The following is a 19,591-nucleotide window of genomic DNA, read 5'->3' as shown; positions in this document are numbered from 1 at the left end:
TCTTTTCTACAAATAGACATTTATCTCAAAGCGACACAAATACAATGCATCCATGCTTTTGGGTTTAAAATGAAACCTATGCTATTGGGGAGAACAGATTTATCATACTCACAGGTTTCTCCAGTCTTACTTCACAGAGAGATATTTGAATAGCACGGTCTGTTGTGCATACTACAACACACTACTAATTATGAATACTGTCGCAGAAGAATCTGAGTAGCGCAGTAGCTGTAGTGTAGTGGTTATGATAATAGATTGTTGCATGGAGGATCGTGAGTTCAAAACCCACCTGAACTGAAAAATTTTAATTTCTATATTTGGTTCAAGTACATTCTAGAAGTATCCACAAATGGGAAGAAGCGTTGTACTGGAATGTTCTGTAGCTGTAGATATGCCGTACGTGTTCTGGCCAGGGCATTTCGCTCCGCGCTCTTGTATGTGCAAGTGCCGAATAAACCTTCATTAAGTGAAGTTAGTGTTCGTCATTCATCTAATTACACCTTCCTCTCTGTGACATTATTCTGGTGGAGGCGCTGGGTATTGGAACTTCTGATACCGCACATTATGGACCACACAGTGGCTCCCATCAGGCCACGACAGGGCCGCCGTTTACGTGGCGAGAAACCCAAGTTCAAGCCATATTCAACAGATCGCAATCTATTGGAGACAGAAGAAGAAGAAGAAGAGAACATCACGATGACAGCAACTGTGTGCCAACACATGAGACATCCTTCCGGGTTCTCTGGTAATGATGGCCAAGATCCAAACAAGTGGCTGAAGGTATATGAGCGTATCGCCAAATTTAGCAAATGGGATGACACCATGTGTTTGGTTAACATATTTTTCTGCTCGGAGGGAACTGCCAAGCATTGGTATGAGAACGAGGAGAAGTTCACAAGCTGGAAAATATTCCAGGTGGAACTGCGCAAGTATTTTGGAAACACACAACAACAGAAGTGCAAGGCTGGAGATAAATTAAAGTGCAGGGCACAGCGTCCAGGAGAAACGACAGCACCTTACATTCAAGATGTCTTGGAGCTGTGTAAAATAGAGGATCGTCAAATGAAGGACGAAGATAAGGTTTCACATCTCATGAAGGGTGTTGCTGAGGACATGTATCAAGCCCTACTCCTGAAGGAGGTTTTGACAGCAGACGACTTCATAAAATGGTGCCGGTATATCGAGACAATGCATAAAAAAAGAATTACATGCAAGAAGTTTGAATGGCTTCCAAACATCGTATCGATGTATGTGATGGAGGAAGAAACTGATTTCACACATGTTCTTCTTCAGATAGTGAGAGAGGAAGTTCAGAAGGTACTTGGATCGCATGGCAAGCTAAAAACCGAGACGCTTCAAGAGGTCATAAGGGAGGAAGTGGAACAGACATTGAACCCAATCTCTCGCCCTTCATTCCCCTTTAAAACAGTGAAAAAGTCAAGACCCAGACAAAGTTACGTTCCTACAATGCTGCACGAGGCACCTGTTTCGACACCAAGGAAGACTGATGTCTGGAGGACCCAGGATAACCAACTGATATGTTTCCACTGTGGACGACCAGGACATGTGGTGCACTATTGTCGAGAAAGGCGGCGGATATTTGATGACGCCCGCACCAGAAGACAGCAGACCAATGTTAGCCGGCGGCAACTCCGGGACAACAAAGATGAACAAGAAGATGTGGGTGCAGCACAACGTAGGTCACCATCGCTGCAAGCTAGTCGCTGGAGAGGACACTCCCCAACATGCCAGTCAAGGTCTCCATTGCCGTTTAGAAGCTTCAGCCGATCACCTAGCCGCCGCACTCTAGAAAACTAAAGGGTGCGACCTTCCTTGGAGGTGAAGACAATGAAGAGAAAAATCATCAGCCATCGATCACTACAAAAATGACAGAAACTACGACGATATCCTCATGAATGTGGATGGCCGACTAGCCCTAGCTCTTGTGGGCTACGGAGCATCATATTCAGTCATTTCGGAGAAGTACTGACACTAGTTGCAGAAAACCGTATTCGTCGACAACAAAACATCTCTGCTAAAGGTGGCTAATGGGAAATATGTAAAACCTACAGGAAGATGTGTCATTCGTGTGGGTATAAGTGGCCATACATAGCCCTTTGAATTCATCATCTTACAAGAGTGTAGTCATGACGTCATTCTCGGATGGGACTTTTTGAAAGCTTCTGAAGCAATTATAGATTGTGGTTGCTCGAAGATTATGCTAGATGAGATAAGATACTGTGGACAAGAAGATGCACATCCGAGTGCGTGGAGACTATGTGTGCTGCATGAAGTGATCATTCCTGCAGTCAGCACTAGAAAGGTAGCTGTCATGTGTCATGCCATGCATCAAACCAGAGATCTTGTAGTGGAATGTAAGAGAAGCATACCACTGAAGAATAACTTGGTCATCCCAGCCTCTGTTGTCTCGTTTAAGAACAGATTTGGTGGATTGTGGATAGTTAACTGTTGCCGAGAATCGCAGATCCTTCCAAGACGCATGTGCATAGCAAATGCTGAGCTATTAATTGTAGAACACCTGAGTGTCATAGAAACCTCCCATGCTGAGTCTGTGGGCGAAATTAGTGCTACCACTACGAAACAAGATCTTCTAGCTCGACTATCACCAGATCTCACTAAGGAACAACAGAAGAAGTTACTTGCCATTCTTCACGAGTTCTCTAAAATACTTCAACCCACAGGTGAAGAGCAAATTAGACACATCAACAGTAAAGCACCGAATTAGCACTGGAGACTATCAACCAATAAGCCAGAGAGCATAACGTCTGTCAGCAACAGAACATCGAATAATTCATGACGAGGTAGAGAAAATGACGAAGAATGGCATCATTCAGCCTTCACAGAGCCCATGGTCCTCACCAATGGTTCTTGTCAGGAAGAAGGATGGCAGTGGGTGCTTTTACTGTTGATTACACTGAGGCTTAATAAGGTAACTAAAAAGGACATTAACCCTCTTCCACGAATTGACGATGCACTAGATTATCTGAAGGGGGCTAAGTTTCTCTCAACCATGGACATGTACTCGGGATACTGGCAAATCGAAGTATATGAGGCTGATCATGAGAAAACTGCATTCATCACCCCTGAGAGCCTGTAGGAGTTTAAGGTAACGTCATTTGGTTTGTGTAATGCACCAGCAACTTCTGAACGAATGATGGATAATCTTCTAAGGCACCTGAAGTGGACGATGTGTCTTTGTTATTTAGATGACATTATAGTGTTCTCAGAGACATTTGATGAACACAGAAAAAGACTGAGGGGCATTCTTTTAGTGTCTCCAACAAGCCAGACTGAAACTTAATCCAAGAAAGTGTCTCTTTGGCGCAAAAGAAATCAAAATACTTGGACACCTTGTGTCAAGTGAAGGTGTGCGACCAGACCCAGAAAAGGTGAGAGCTATAACAGAATTTCCTATTCCTAAAAGTATAAGAGATGTGAGAAACTTCCTCGGAGTGAGTTCTTATTACCGTCGTTTTATCAAAGACTTTTGTATCAAAGCCAGCCACTCCAAGAGTTGTTAAAAGCCGATGCTAAATTTATCTGGGGTGGTGCTCAACAAGATTCTTTTGATGTGCTGCGAAAAACTCTGACGACTGACCTTGTACTTGGTCTGTATGATGAGAGAGCACCTACAGAACTACACACAGATGCCAGTGGGTAAGGGATTGGTGCTGTTCTGCTGCAGATTTCAGATGGAAAAGAGAACGTTATAGCCTACGCATCTAGAACACTTACTAAAGCCAAGAGAAAATACTCAACTACAGAAAGAGAATATCTTGCTGTGATCTGGACCATGTGCAAATTTCGACAGTATCTCTATGGAAAACCATTCACAGTTGTTACAGACCATCATTCACTTTGTTGGTTGACAGCTCTTAAGGATCCAACAGAATGACTTGCCAGGTGGGCACTACGTCTTCAAGAGTATGACAGTACCATAGTGTACAATTGTGGGAGAAAACACCAAGACGCTGACTGTCTCTCAAGAAACCCTGTGCAAGACCATCAAGACTTTGATGAAGAGAGTGACTGGCCCGCAGCACTTCAGGATCTCTCTGCTGAGCAGAAGGAGGACGCTAAGATATCTCAAATTATGTTTGTCTTAAATTGGTCAGAGGATGTGAAACAACAATTTAAGCTAGTTAATGGATTACTTTGCAAGAAAAACTTTGATCCGTTTGGAAAGAGATGGCTACCAGTGATTCCTAAACACATGCGCTTAAGATGTTCTACAGAAATTCCATGACAAACCAAAGGCCGGACGTTTAGCATTTATTAAGACATACGATAGGATCCGCAAGAGATTTTTCTGGCCAGGTTTATTTAGGAGTTTCCATCACTATGTGTCGCACTGTCGAGAGTGCCAGAGGAAAAAGGCAGTTCCTCAGAAACCACCTAGCCGACTCATACCAATTCCACCAGCCAAAATGCCTTTACAGAGTGTTGGGATTGATCTCCACGGACGATTTCCGTCTGCTAGTGGCAACAGATGGATTATTGTTTGCACTGATTATCTGATACACTATGCCATTACAAAAGCTGTGAAAACAGCCGAAGCATTCGAGGTAGCCAAATTCATTGTAGAAAACATTGAATTAAAACACTTTGCCCCAAGGTTGTTAATTACGGATCGAGGGACAGCTTTTCAATCGAATCCTGTGACAGAGATAAACCGTTGGTGCAACACTACTCATCACATGACGACTGCCTACCATCCACAAACTAACGGGCTCACTGAACGCCGTAATAGGACCTTGGCCGACATACTATCAATGTTCGTCAATGTTGAGCAGAGCAACTGGGATGAGGTGCTACCTTTTGTGACATGCCTACTACACCGCCAAACAAGACAAGACACCACAGGATTTACACCATTTTTCTTGGTGCATCAGTGTGAGGCGACGATGATGATGGACACTGTTTTTCCGTTACATCCTGATGACATGGACGACGACTACATCGGCCAGGTGTTAACCAGAGCTGAGCAAGCTCAGCAGTTAGCTCAACTCCCCATGCTGCAGGCTCAAGAAAATGATCGCCAAAGGTAAGACGCAAGCAAACGCCGTGTTGTCTACCAGCCCGGTGACCTGGATCTTCACTCCCGTTCGGAAGGTTGGTCTTTCTGAGAAGCTCCTCAGGCACTACTTTGGACCTTATAAGGTTGTAAGACCATTTCCTGATGTTAATTATGAAGCTGAAGATTTCAATCTTATGAAGTTGAAGATTTCAATCTAGACTCAAAATGACAAAAGATCAGAAACATGGTCCTAATCCTTCGAATGAAGCCCTATAAGGATCCTGCAACCCAGGGTAAATTGGAAGCTCCAGTGACAGGCAACAATCAGTAAGGTAACGAAAACATAGTGGCAACGGATGTTCTAACAAGATCACCCCCAGGGCGAACACCAAGCATCGGGAGTCGGAGTATGCAGGACCGATGATCGTTCCCGGACTAGGAAGACGTAACACCAAGACGCTGTTCTCTTAAGGAGGGAGCAATGCCGCAGAAGAAGCCGAGTAACACAGTCGCCGTAGTGTAGTGATTATGATACTAGAATGTTGCATGTTGAGTCGTGAGTTCAAAACTCACCTGAAATGAAAAATTTTAATTTCTATATTCGGTTCAAGTACTTTCTAGAAGTATCCACAAATAGGAAAAAGCATTATACTGGAATGTTCTTTAGCTGAATATATACCGTACGTGTTCTGGCTGGAGGCAGTTCGCTCCGCGCACTTGTATGTGCAAGTGCTGAATAAACCTTCATTAAGTGAAGTTAGTGTTCATCATTCATCTACTTACACCTTCCTCTATGTGACAATATATATTCAACTGTTTTTTAAACTTCTTTAAAACTGAATTGAAGTTGAAAACAATGATAAATTGTTATTGAGGTCATAAAGCCAAAGAGAGAGAATCTACATCTGTTTCAAAAGGAATTTATAAGTGAACTGACTGACGACTGCACAAATTGGAAGCAGACAGTTTTAAAATCCTTGGCATTCAAAATGCCATAACGGATAATGTGTTGCAAAAGATGTTTGCGCATTGAAACTCAATGAGGATGGTGGACTACACTTTGTCTGGCCCCTCACCGGAAGACCAATCTGGCATGGGTGACCCTACCAGGAGCTTATGCTCCCGCCAGCACAGCTCTTCGGATCACAGAGGCTCACAAACCTCCCCACCACGCTAAGGTGGTAGTCCAATGGGGAGGTAAAGAAGCCAAAATTTGGCATGAAAAATGGACAAGGCAATGTGATGCATTCTCAATTGCAAGAGGGATTCAGGGTTCCAAAAGACCCTATAAATGGATGAAAGCAGAAACAAAAGTGGGCATACAGAAAACACTTAAAATTGTTGTTGATTAACCAAATAACACTCATTCAAGATAACAAAGAAAAAGGCATAACTGCAACTGAAATGAGAACAAAAGCACTTTTCTTAAAGAAATGGTGTCGTAATTAACTAGCAAAACTTTATAAGCTGTTGAGTAACTTGAGCATCGTATAAAGTTTGACATAATTTTACCTCAAAATGATAGTAATTTTGTCATATAGCTTTGATACTGATTGCTACTATAATGCGAAACATACAGCAATCACTTAAAATATTAAGTAACATACTGAATCAACAGAATTCCATGGCCTATAAGTTTATCTACCATAAATCAACGTTCGACAGAATGTATAGTACTTAACTTTCAAAAAATAAAATAATAGTAGTTATTTCTATATTAACCACTGACACAACAGATCTTAATTACTGTTTATTCTTGCAATGAAATCAATGTGAAGGATGAGCTCTGTTCTTATCATCAGTTCTTGAACCCTGGATTACTAAACGCTCATAAAATGTATGACAGCAGTTTGTACCAATCTGTGGTTCCTGCCAATCTGGTACTGTCAGTATAGGATGTACAACAGGACAATTTGTACTTATTTGTATGTTATGTACCTTTGTAGAACTTATAATTAACTAGTGGGTAAACTATAAAATATTACTCCTTTGAATAAAATATGGAGTAGTAAAACGTATGATGGTATAGTAGCAATGTAACTTTTCCCCCTTTAGTGTTAATCTTTTTCTCTATATTCATTCGTGACTATATTTTACGTTGACTGACAATGCTAAAAATTCTACCTCACTTCACCAGGATGTTGTAAAAAGTAGCAAAACTCAACTCAGGGGCTTGTTACCTACTTGTAGATACTCCTGCTCTATCAACTAGATACTCCTGCTCTACCAACCCAAAACATAAGCAATGACGACGAAACAAAATTCAGTTTGAAGGTGGAATTTGTAGAAATATCAAAAAGTTGCTCGTGTTATTCAGTGGTTAAGTACTGACTGAAGTTCTGTACTGAAAGGCTCTTTGATCCAATTATGCTGCACAACTTATTCCTGTACATACATCAGAATGTAACCACCGAGTTAATTTAAATGAACTACTTATCACTTTCTCGCTCAGCCTTCGCTAACATACAGAAAGGAACCAGTCTAACACACTGGCACACAGATTACATCATCGATTCTCAACACGTAAACATGGTAGCAGTAACAAAAATGCTTCCTTCATTTGATGCAAAACGGAATCACAAATGTAGTTTAACTTTTATCTGTGGGAAAAATGAAACCCATGATGGCTTTCTGAGTCTGCATAAAGTTTTGCACAACAGAGCTATTTTAGTACACTGGAAAGAACCTAGCCTTGCTATATTGTTGGTGTGCAGAAGTATACTTAATCCAAATACATCAGTCGAAAAAAGAAAATACAACCTTTATGTGGTATATGAGGGGGAAAAACACTGTGAAACTTACAGATCGAAAAAATGTGCTCACCAGGACTGGAACCTTCTCTAACCCCATGGATGCAATACAGCACCATAACAGTCACAATTACAAGAATTCAGCATTCCTGTTAACACACTACACTACAATATGACAAACTCAAGAGGTGAGGATTGTCTTGGTGCAGTCATAGGGTGTTAAAAACTGACTCTACCAGTCAATCTAAGAGTGATCCAGGAGATTTCCCACATTCACTTTGTCATATATTGACTCAACATTACACTTTACCAAACTAACCCAAAGAAATGAGGCTTTCAAAACACATTTTGTTCAACTTCAGTTAGGTCAGTCAACTGTCATGAAAGCAATGCAACAAATCCATTAACATGAACAGCTGTGACGTTTTACAAGCAAACAAATTATTATAGATGGAATCAAAGTTGAGAAGTCTTTTTGAAAGTTTATTCCATGTTTCTCCATTTCAAACAGTGGGATTTTTGTTAAACTCCAGCAAGATTTTGCTAACTACTCTCACCTTTCTTCTTATTTTAGATTTTCAATTGTCACTTTCAACCTAATATTACGAAAGTGTGAAATTATTTTGTAAATGATTTCTAGTTTTATTTCGTATCTCGTTGGATATTTTGAATTTAATTATATGAGGATACAATTTCATATTGTTGGATGAAAAAGGTGGTATGTGTATTCCTATTAATAACACTAATACTACTTAAATATGGTTACTGCTTAGGTACCAAAGTAATCTACCCTAAAAATACTACGTAGATAACAATCAACCTTTTGAGATACAGCAAGTTTTGTGTAGTTCTTGTCAAATTCTTGAGGCACGACATATTTTCAAACTAAACTTTTGAATATTGCCACCTCTTAGAAACATTTCTGCAGAAGCTCCTGCAGTAGGAGCCTCTTTGCAAATCAGAGCTCGCAATCCGGCATAACAGCCAGCCACGCTAAGGACTCCATCTGTAAACACACCTACACAATTTTCCCAATTAAAAGTTGTTTTCTTCCATAAAGAGTGTAGTAAATATTTGAAACAGATCTGCTGCCTTTGTTCCAAGAATTATTTACTGATTGGAAGCAAGATCTCCATGAAATTTGCTGGCATGTATAAACTGCATGTAACACACTCAATGAGTTTCGGTGTGGTTGTCTGTAGCTTCATCCAACTCAATAGCGATATCAACATTGCCTTTGAGCTTTACAATCACATGATCATTAATGCCAACAGCCACATTGAATATTAAATGGCTAATTGTCTTGTCTGACAAAATCACACTTGCCTTTTGTTTGGCAACTGACTCTTCATGTCAAGAGCAGCTGCTAAAATAAGGTCTTCCACTATGATGTGAACTGGCTTACTCTTTCCTGCATGATAGGCAACATTAAGATAAAAGAAGAGTCTTTGTATTAATTGTACCCTGTTTTGTAAGATCTTTTTAGGGGGAAAAGAAAAAGGAAATGAAAAGACCTTGTGGGAAAAGTATTCTCAGAGTTTGTTCACCAACTATTGTGACTTAACTCCACATGTTGTTTCATTTTATTAGAAAGCATGCCTTCAGTAGCTACGATTTTGATACGTATGATACAGTATGCCCATTCTTCATTCCCAACAGTAGTACACATAAAACCAAAATTAATGGTCATCATACTTCCTTCAGTTTCGTCTTTTCATGTCTTTTGAACCACATAGAACATTTGAGATACCACGCTTGGAAGCAAGATCTCCATGAAATTTGCTGACGTGTGTAAACTGCATGTAACACTGTACTCATATTTCAAAAAAATTGTCCATTTTGATAGAGAAAGACAAATCACAGGCACAGGCAATAATCAAAAACGATCTGCATCTGACAAAACTAACCTTCAAACTGATCGATACTACGCTTATTCATTTACTCAGAAAACACCAAAATATTATTTTTATGTACATACTGCGACACCCCTCCTGTAAGGCTACTATGCCCTTGAGAGCCAGGATACACAGCCTGAAAACCCTGTTACAGACAAATACTCATTTGCTTTCACAATTACACCCAAGACCTATAAGCCATAAGGGCAAAACTTCCCAGAATTAACAACACAGCACAACTGCATACCAATCACAAACATGTTGAAAATAGGCAAATAGCAGAAATTCCGCTACTGGAATACCTGTACTGGCACTGTCCTGGTGAAACTCCCAATGATGTTTGTGGTGGAGACAATGCCTGCAGATCAGTTGGTGCTCCTGTTTCTGCTCTGTACCTTTTGTACAATTGTTTTGCATTTCCCGCCATTTTGCAGGAATAACTTTCAATCCTGAAATTATTGAATTACTTTAACTGGCATTCCTAACCATATAAATTTCAGAGGTTACACTGATACTATACTAGTTTATTCACAATTAAATCAGCATACAGCTCATAAAATAGTGAATGTAGTATGGAAAATTAATGCAGAATGTAAATAACTTACAGGTAAAGAGACCACTCATTGAACAGCAGAAGCACTGAGTTGCCAACAAGCAAAAGAGAAAGAAAATTTGCTACTTTTTGAATATGGAATATCCTGAGCTAGAGCATGCCCCCCCCCCCCCTCCATACACACTCCTGTGCTCCTACACTGTGCCAGCTGGGCACACAACATCAAGATTGCATTTCACCAGATGGATTAAGGTGAGGTGGGGGTTGTGGCAGGTGGGGTGGGTTAAGAGAGAAAGAGGAGGGAGGCAGGAACAGAGGTTGGGGATGGGTAGCTAGCAGCTCTGCTAGATGCAGCAGGCATACAGGCTGGAACTGTGGGAGGGGAGGGTGTCAGGTGTACAGGTTAGGCCTGTGATACATGAGTACTGGAGCAGGTGAGGTGTCGCACACGATGGAGATGACGTGTAGGCGTGGACTGGGAGGGGATTACAGGTCAGTGGAACAGGAATGGGCTGAGGCAAGGAGGGTTATGCGAGTGAAGCAAATGTTGCAAGGATAACTCCCATCTGTGTAGTTCACACAGGCTGGTATCGGGGAAGGGTTCAGACGGCCCTGGTTGTGAAGCAGAAATTGAATTTGAGCATGTTAAGCCACTGAATGGTCAACACTGTTCTTGCCCACAGTTTGGCAGTGGCCATTCATTCGAGGCAAACAGCTGGATGGTTATTATGCCGACATAAAAAGCTGCGCAGTGATTGCAGCAGAACTGGTAGATGACATGGTTGCTTTCACAGGTGGCCCTTCCTCTGATGGGATAAGATAAGCCTGGAATATGCCTGGACTAGGAAATGCTGAGTGAGTGGATTACGCAGGTCTTGTACCTGAGTCGTCCACAGGATATGACACCTGTGGCTGGGGATTTGGAGTGGAAGTGGGATAGGGATGGAGCAATGTGTTGTGTACGTTGCTTATGTAAGGGAATGCATCAACGACCTGCTCTCCTCCACCTGATCCTTACAGTGGGAACATTTCCTTGCTACCACTCCCTCGAGCTGAACCCAGACAAATTCCTTACACTGAACCCTACCACTCCCTGTTCATAACACCAACCAACCACCTACCCATTCTCTGGTCACGCTGCAGCAATACCTTACCTCCAACCTGGCCTCCTCATCTTTCCCCAGGATCCTTCCTGACTATACTAACATCCAACAGAAAAAAGAACATGCATTCAAAACCCCAAAACAGATTCTAATTTCAACATCCTCTCTGCAGACAAAGGCCCCACGGCTGCCGCGATCAGTCGCAGTGACCACCCAAAGGAAGGCTTCCGTCAACTGCCTTGACTCCTCCATCTACAAACTCTGCCTTATTGACCCAATACCAGAAGTCCAAATTAACATCCAATCCCTACGAAAATCCTTAGGCTCATCACAGAAGCTTTCCCTCGAGTCCCTTCCTCCTTATCCCAATGACAATCACCTTCAACAGGCCCCTCAAAGTCTTCAAACACAAAAATCCTGGATGCTTCATTATAGTTGGTTACTGTGCTCCTACTGACAGAATTTCTGCTATTACTGACTAACATCTCCAACCAACTGCCTAAAACCTAGCCTCTCAACATCAAACATAGTAACCACTCCTTCACTTACTCTTCACCATCCCCATCCCATCACAGTTTATGCCATCTCCGTATGCACCAATATCCCTCATGCCCTTTGCCTTGTCCCTATCAAACACTAACTCTCCCAATGTCCTTCATGCCCACTACCTCATTCCTCTTACACCTTACCAAGTACATCCTCTCACACAACTACTTCTCCTTTGAGAGGAAGGTATAGTGACAAATCAGTGTAACCACCATAGGCATGCTCATAGCACCCTCCTATGCCAACTTTTTCGTGGAACACCTACTAGAGGAAACCCTCCCAGCCTCCCAAAACCATAAACTCATTATCTGGTTCAGGTTCATGGATGATATCTTCATGATCAGGACTTGGAGCCACGACACTTTATCCGTATTCCTCCAAAGCCTGAACACCTTCTCTCCCACCCACTTCACCTGATCTTCCTCAAACCAACGTGACATCTTTCTGAACACTAACCTCCACATCTCTTATAGCTCCATCTACACCTCTGTCCAAATTAAGCCCACTAACTACCAACACTACCTGCATTTCGACAGCTGTCACCCATTTCACACAAAAAATCGCTCCCATGCTGCCTAGCCAACCATGGATGGCATATCTGCTGTGATGAGAATTCCCTTGTTCAGTATGCTGAAGGTCTCCCGGAGGCCTTCACAGACAGGAACTAGCCCCAACCTAGTCTGCAAACAGATTTCCTGTGCCATATGCTCACACACTGCTAATCCTACCACCATCCCAAAGAATTAGCTATGAAGGAACACCCCCGTCGCCCAAAATCACCCAATATCACTTTGGATTGGAAAAACTGAAACATATCCTTCACTGGGGCTTTGATTATCTATCATCATGCTCAGAAACAAGGGACGTCCTACCACAGATATTCTCAACCCCCCCTAAAGTAGTATTCAGCCATCTGCCCAACCTACACAACATCACGGTTCACCCCTTGCCACAGGGGTCATGTCCCTGTGGAAGATCCAGGTGTAAGGGCTGCACAATCCATCCACCCTGCACTTCCTACTTCAGTCCTGTCATAGGCTTATCTTATTATATCAGAGGCAAGGCCACCTGTGAAAGCAGCCATTTCATCTATCGAACAAACAATGTTGACCAGCCAGTGGCATAACATGCAGCTGGGCAGAACATGCTCAAATGCAATGGCTGCAACACAACCAGGGCCATCTGGATCCCTCCCTCTGGCATCAGCTTTTCAAAACTATGCAGACTGAAGTTATCCTTACAATATATGCATTGCTCCTGTTACCTTCCTGGACTTCACCCACCAGTTTCTCCTTCCTCTGTCCTGCCACCCCTCCCAATCTACAACTCCATCTCACCTACATAGTGCACTGCACCTCAACTGCTCCAGTACCCGTGTGGCACATGCCTAGTCTGTGTTCGTGTCACCCTTCCCTCCCGCCCTTCCAGTCAGCAACTCTAATGCCTACTTCCGAACCACTAACGACCCAACCCCAACCCTTCTTCCTGCTTCCCACCTCTCTCTCCCTCTACCCACCTCACCTGACACAACCCCTATCCCATCCTAGTCCATCTGCCAAAATTTAATGCTGGCATTCTGTGTCCAGCCCGCGCAATATAGAGGCACAGGTATGTGTGTGTGTGTGTGTGTGTGTGTGTGTGTGTGTGTGTGTGTGTGTGTGTTTACTCCGAATGCTAGCAAGTTTGAGCATGTTGATTCAACCATTCTGTTATTCAGTGAATGAGCTCCTTTTCTCCAAAATTATGAATACCATAACATCATTTCTCAGCATTTTGATCTGAAAGGTGGCAGGTGGCAGTGGGGAGGGGGGAGTGAGCACCCAGAGCACTTTCTTAAAATTTTTGAATACGAAATTCATAAAATTCAGGATCATAATGTTAAAATTCTCACAGGAAATGATGCAGACATGGCACACATGATGTAAAGCACAGATGAAATTATCAGAAATTTTCACACATCAACCATTGATCACAAATGGTATATGGTTCAAGGACAGAGTCAGTGTTTCAGTTGTTACTCATGTTGATAATCTCTTAGCAATTACTTCACAAGACTACACTTCCAACAAGTATTAGAATAATCAAATAGACCACGTTACTGAACCCATGAACAGACAGGAACAAACCATTGATGTCAAGGTTACAAAAGATTTGTGAAATGGATTACTATTATATTATTTTATTATTTATTTAACACACCAGGGAACTGACTGGAAGGGATGGTGTACTAGCAGAGGTATAAAGATCAAATTAACATAATTCAAAAACTGCAATATGTAGATGACCAAACAAAGGCATCATGGTCAAGCGGTTAACACATCTAGCTATAGGAATGGAGGTCCAAGAGTTTATTTCAACACAGTGGAATAAAAACGGCAAACTATAGTTTAAAGCAGTAGTTCTCCAAAAGGTTTAAATGTTCAACAGTAATTGTCAGTCTGTGGCAGCTGTGGTGCAAAAATGTGAATGAGCCAGAGCTGCTAACTGCTGGCCCAAGTTAGCTGCGTCAGGTATCCGTCAGTGTACGTACTTACTGACAGGCAAAATTCTGGCAGAATGACAGAAAAAAATGAGAAAACACTGTTGTAAACAGCCACAAATCACAATATTGGTACAAACACTGCACGGCTTTATTACGTATGTATTGTCCTTCTGTACAAGGTATGATCATATATTACACGTATGTGTCAACTCAAATGAGGAAATTAACTACAATAAAAGATATGGTACATGGGGTTGGGGAAGGCACACATGAAAGTTTTGTGGTCCTTTGAAACATCGTCCAATGTTTACTGATGAGTGTCATGGCTGTTTCTATGGCACACTTAAGACAGAAAGTAAGCATACACACATATTGCTCAGTGATCACTATACAAAAAAGAAATGGAAGATAAAGAGTTCGGTGTCCTGTAAATATTGTGGCCAGACTTGACAAGGATGAAGGAAGGAACTGGCTGTTGCTTTGCTTAAGAAACCATTGCACAACTAACCTTACATGATTCAAGCAAACTATCAGTGTAACTGGACAAGGGTTTGAATGTAGTTCTCACTGGGTTAAAGTCAATTATGTTAACCACTACGCCAACTTGCTCAATTTGAAACTAAAATTGGATGAGCTGGCCATTCTTCAACATAATAAAATCTCGAATACAGAGTTAGGCCGAGGTTCAGATAACACCAAATTTTAAAATGTATAACACACTGATTTCAGTTAAAATAATAGTCATAACTCTAACCAGATAAACAGCTGGTCTCTGGCAGAATACAAGATGGAACTGTTAAAACTGTGGCAAGCTGAAATACTTCTGTCACTACAAGCAACTGAATTCATGGCCCAACAAAATAAATGTCATTAAGATACAGAGCACTAGCTTAACAGAAAGGATCAAGGAGGAACACAGACAGCATCACAGAGACAACTGTTCTGAAATTTTCTTAGGGAACTCATGAAACACCTCAATCAAAATGCCTGAGCAGGCAGGTAGGATTATGAACTTGCACCTCCTAAATATAGGTATCTCCTAAGTTAACTGGTGAACCAACCAATCAAAATGCCTGAGCAAAACACAATATTACTGACAAACAACCTACGTAGAGCCAGATAAAAGTTTGCACTTCTATGCAATCCTTGGAGGAGAATGTCACAGGGAACACTAGTTTTTCTCCACTAGTTTCCTGTCCCTGACTTCTAGTTAATCTTCCTCCTACTCTTGCAAGACCTTCTGATCCAACAAACATTACAACTCATAATGGAATGGTATAATGTTCAGCTGTAGTGTGATTGTAGCTCCCCACGAAACCTTAGTTGTGGTGATACACTAATCTATAGTGTACCCCAAGGTGTATGATGCTTTGGAATGTGACATTTTGCATGGGAGTTAGAGACGCCAACGAATATAGATGCCAAATAATTGTTTATGTACTAGGCTTGTATTGCATAATACACAAACCTCCAATGAGTATTGTGGTGCACATTATGTAGGGCCTAGACATGTTGTACATCTATTATGAAGATGCAAGGGTGAAAGGTAATATGCAGTGTTGAACTCTGTGCTGACAGCAGGCTTCCTTAGCCACTATGGCACTTAGTTCTTTTTCTTGGATTCTAATGTGAACTATTACAAAGGAATACTGACTCCTCTACTCTGTATATTGAAGAAGAATGATACAAAAAGTATCCCATTATGTTACACCTAGGTGGGTGGAACAGCAGACTAGTCTTTAACATTGACAACGAGGTCATTAGTGATGGAGCTCAAGCTCAGATTGGGAAAGGATAGAGAAGGAAATCAGTAATACCCTTTTGAAGGGACTAACTTGGCACTTGCCGTAAGTGATTTTGGGTAATAATGGAAAAGCTGAAACAGGATAGCCAGGCAAATGTTTGAACCATCATCCTTCAAAATGTGAGTCAACAGCTCATATGGGCAAGGACAGGAGAAGGACTCACTCAGAGATTTGCAGAAGCTATGCTAGACTGCCCCAGGCAGTAGGATATAGGAATTTCAATACAAGTCCTGAGTAAGAGCCTTGACCCCTGAAATTCTATGTTGACTCCTTGATTGGATCACAAATCAGTTTTTTTGTCAGCAGGTCTGTCTATAAATTGCTTGGAGGAGGAGCAGGAATCATAATGAAAAGAGACTTCCCTAAGACACGCTTCCTCATCTCCAGTACCTACAAGACCACACGTGTTCTCACTAGATTCTAAACTAATTTGGGAGGCAGATCACGAACAAGCCTATATACCAAGGATAAACAAGGAGATCTCCCTCTTTCCCATCAATTGATATATAACTTAAAAGCTGAAGCACTGTTCAAAATGTAATAAAACATATGCAACTCATTGTCGGACTTCATGCCCTAAGATTTGGAATTCGATCTCAATTCACTCCTAGGATTTTAACTGTCATTCTTAGCTCCCTTTAACTCTGGCAAAGATTCCTTAATGTGATGAAAATGAAGTTGCACCATATTTCGGAGTCCAAATTGAATATGCAGATTCCCCTATAATTGGTTGGGTAAATTGGTTAAATGCAGGGGGAAGGTATGGGTGTACCACCTCTCATAGGACTGTGCCCAGTAACGCACTGCAGTGCACACCAACCTTTGGCTGAAGAAAGCTTTATGTGAATTAGGTTGGCATTCAAGTGTTGTCTGAATAACAGTTATCCCAGTCTCTGCATTAATAGGAATTATTGTTAGGCCATTATCCCTATTTTTTTTATTTTTAAATAAATAATCAGGAATAATGAGTCACGTACTCATTGTTAGAGAAACCTGTTATCTTGCAACACAACCAATGCACCTACAAACAGTGTGTCTATTCCATCATCTAAAGTTATGGTGGAATACGACTTCTCCTTCTCAGTAAGGACACAATAATTTTTGAGTAGGGAAAAATAAAGTATTTTGAACAATATATTTAGTCTGAAGATCAAAATAGGAAAGATCAAGCAGGAACACAAAACAATTATACTGACATATAATAAACCTGATGTGCTACCTGTGCTACAATTCGTTCATGGTCTTAAAATATATCTGTGTGTGGGGGGGGGGGGGGGGGGGCGCACAGTTTTCAACTAATTTCTATCGTGGTTTGCAATGAAGAAACACAGGTCAATAAATATACAGAAAAACACTCACAGATAATTTCAAAAAACATGTCAACATGGAAACATTCATCGACAAAACAAGAGTGAATTAAAATTCATATGAAATATTAATGCACATAAACCACTGAGGAAACTGTTTTCCTTTACCTTCCAAGAATCTTACTATCTCCAGTTTCAATGCAGAGTGCACTATTGATTGCCTCGAAACGTGTGCTTTCTAACAGCTTCATCCTCGTTAGTATTGTTGACCAGTGTACAGTGAAACTGAATTCTCTCCTGATGTTGATTAAAATCAACACGCTAAATACATTCAAATATGTATTCTGATTTTGTTACTACAAGCAAGTTTGTACTCAAAAATTTAAAAAACTCAGTATCTGAATACACTTCAGCAACAATGCCCTTGGCTAAGTTGACTTCGGAGCAAATAAGAGTTTATAAACATTCTACTTGAATTTCTGAAGTATCCTTTTCGTCTTGAATGAAATGGTACATGGGAAGCAATCATCAGATTCACTATTTTCGATTTTCTGTACGATGCTTCCAATGGGCACATTACAATGGAGCGAAACTGTCTGCGTTCCAGCACTTCCCTCTTGATTATCTGTTCTGTCCTTTCAACAGTGAAGTACGCAGAATGCAAATCAAAGGTCGGTTTCCCAGAAGTCCACAGAATTAATACTTGTAGAAGTGCTTCACTATTCAGTGCACTTCAGAATCACAGCATCTCGTGTGCTGCTTCTGAAGAACACTACAAACGTCCAAATTTGACTTGTTCTTGTAGCGTCCTATTGTCCTTGTCAAAACTCAAAGTCCTTTGAATTCACAACAAAATTGTTTCCTTACACATTCAAATTAACATAAGTAATTGATTAGTCGGAAAGCACCACACAACACAGTTTTCAGTCACAGCATCATCGTTAAACCAACAACTTTTTGTTTGTAAACAGGCAACTTTTGACAACTTCTACCTTCAAACCGTAATGGCTGCCGAATGTTGTCTTTTTTTAGCCTTGATGCGCAGCTACAGCTAGAGCTACCAACAACCATATCGAAATATTGCTTGCAATCAGTTATATTCTTCCAGATCTAGGCGTGATTATGAAGTTTGTCATTCAGTTATATCAGAAATATAGCTTATAAATTCTTTTTAAATGTGCGGATGAGACTGATTTTTACAGAACGTCATAAATTTGATTTTCAGAAAATGCGGTTAATATTTTTATGTTGGTGCGACGAATGGAATTCTCGTCAAACGGGGTTTCAAAAACAGCGTTATTGCGCAAACGATGGAGTTTGTGATGGGGCGTAGAAATGCGATATTTTATCCGATTATCGGTTATGTTGATTGTGTGTTCGTCCCCAACATGTAAACTCTACGCAGTAGTTTTGTGACAAAGATGTGTATCTTTAATAGTATTGGGACTGCTTATTCGAAGAATTTCGTAGTAAATAATTTTGTGTACTTGTCTTCTACTGAAATTCATTCAGATGCTGAAGACGTAAGACTTAAATGCCTCCTGGGCTGTCGCCAGCTTTAACCGAACTCAAAGTCTTCTGTTGGACCACCGCCAATTATGTTTCAGTAATTATGGTTGAAGAACGAAAACGTAGCGAGATATGTTGCTAAAGTTCAGATTCAGATGTATACACTCCGGTTGTATACAAGACGGTAAACAAATAAACAACTAGTGGAAGCTGTAGCGGTGGTTGGGACGCGGGAAAAAGTAGACAAAAATAGATGGTTCAGAATACCTTATATCAGTGCCAAAAGCGTTAGTTGCGGAAATGGCGAGAGGGTGGTTTACGTTGATTTATTTACTAACTCTATATCAGGTCAGTGATTCATTAGTATTTGTGACACATGCATGATACAAAACGTAAACTCTTTCTGTTCGCGGCCCAACAAAAGAAAATGATTAAACCTTTTAGGTGCCGTATAGAACCCGGTCCATGCTTTGATACAGAATATATTCTTTATTTCCCATTCATGAACAAGGAGCATCATTGTGTCAATGCTGACAACGATCAGAGTCAGGGTATTGTATGTATGAGTACAATGATATTTCAGGGGTAAACCGTTATCGGTGT

General features: G+C 41.1%; 2 protein-coding genes across 2 annotated transcripts in view; one reads left to right on the top strand and one right to left on the bottom strand.

Annotated features, from left to right (window-relative positions):
• Nucleotides 1-18,494, bottom strand: part of LOC124797944 (repressor of RNA polymerase III transcription MAF1 homolog) — an 80,768-nt gene extending 62,274 nt beyond the window's left edge. Inside the window, exons 1-2 of the mRNA XM_047261084.1 lie at nucleotides 17,648-18,494; nucleotides 9,986-10,132 (exon numbers count right to left, since the gene is read on the bottom strand). Of these exons, the coding sequence (XP_047117040.1) occupies nucleotides 9,986-10,132; nucleotides 17,648-17,730 (230 nt within the window). The 5' untranslated portion in view covers nucleotides 17,731-18,494. The remainder of the gene's footprint in view (nucleotides 1-9,985; nucleotides 10,133-17,647) is intronic.
• A 390-nt stretch (nucleotides 18,495-18,884) lies between these two features.
• LOC124797853 overlaps nucleotides 18,885-19,591 on the top strand; it is a 432,230-nt gene continuing 431,523 nt past the window's right edge. Inside the window, exon 1 of the mRNA XM_047260921.1 lies at nucleotides 18,885-19,336. The gene's annotated coding sequence lies outside the window, so the exon portion shown is untranslated. The remainder of the gene's footprint in view (nucleotides 19,337-19,591) is intronic.

Source organism: Schistocerca piceifrons, chromosome 5 (assembly GCF_021461385.2).
Source record: "Schistocerca piceifrons isolate TAMUIC-IGC-003096 chromosome 5, iqSchPice1.1, whole genome shotgun sequence".
Classification (NCBI taxonomy): domain Eukaryota; kingdom Metazoa; phylum Arthropoda; class Insecta; order Orthoptera; family Acrididae; genus Schistocerca; species Schistocerca piceifrons.
This window is presented reverse-complemented; position numbering and strand designations above follow the sequence as displayed.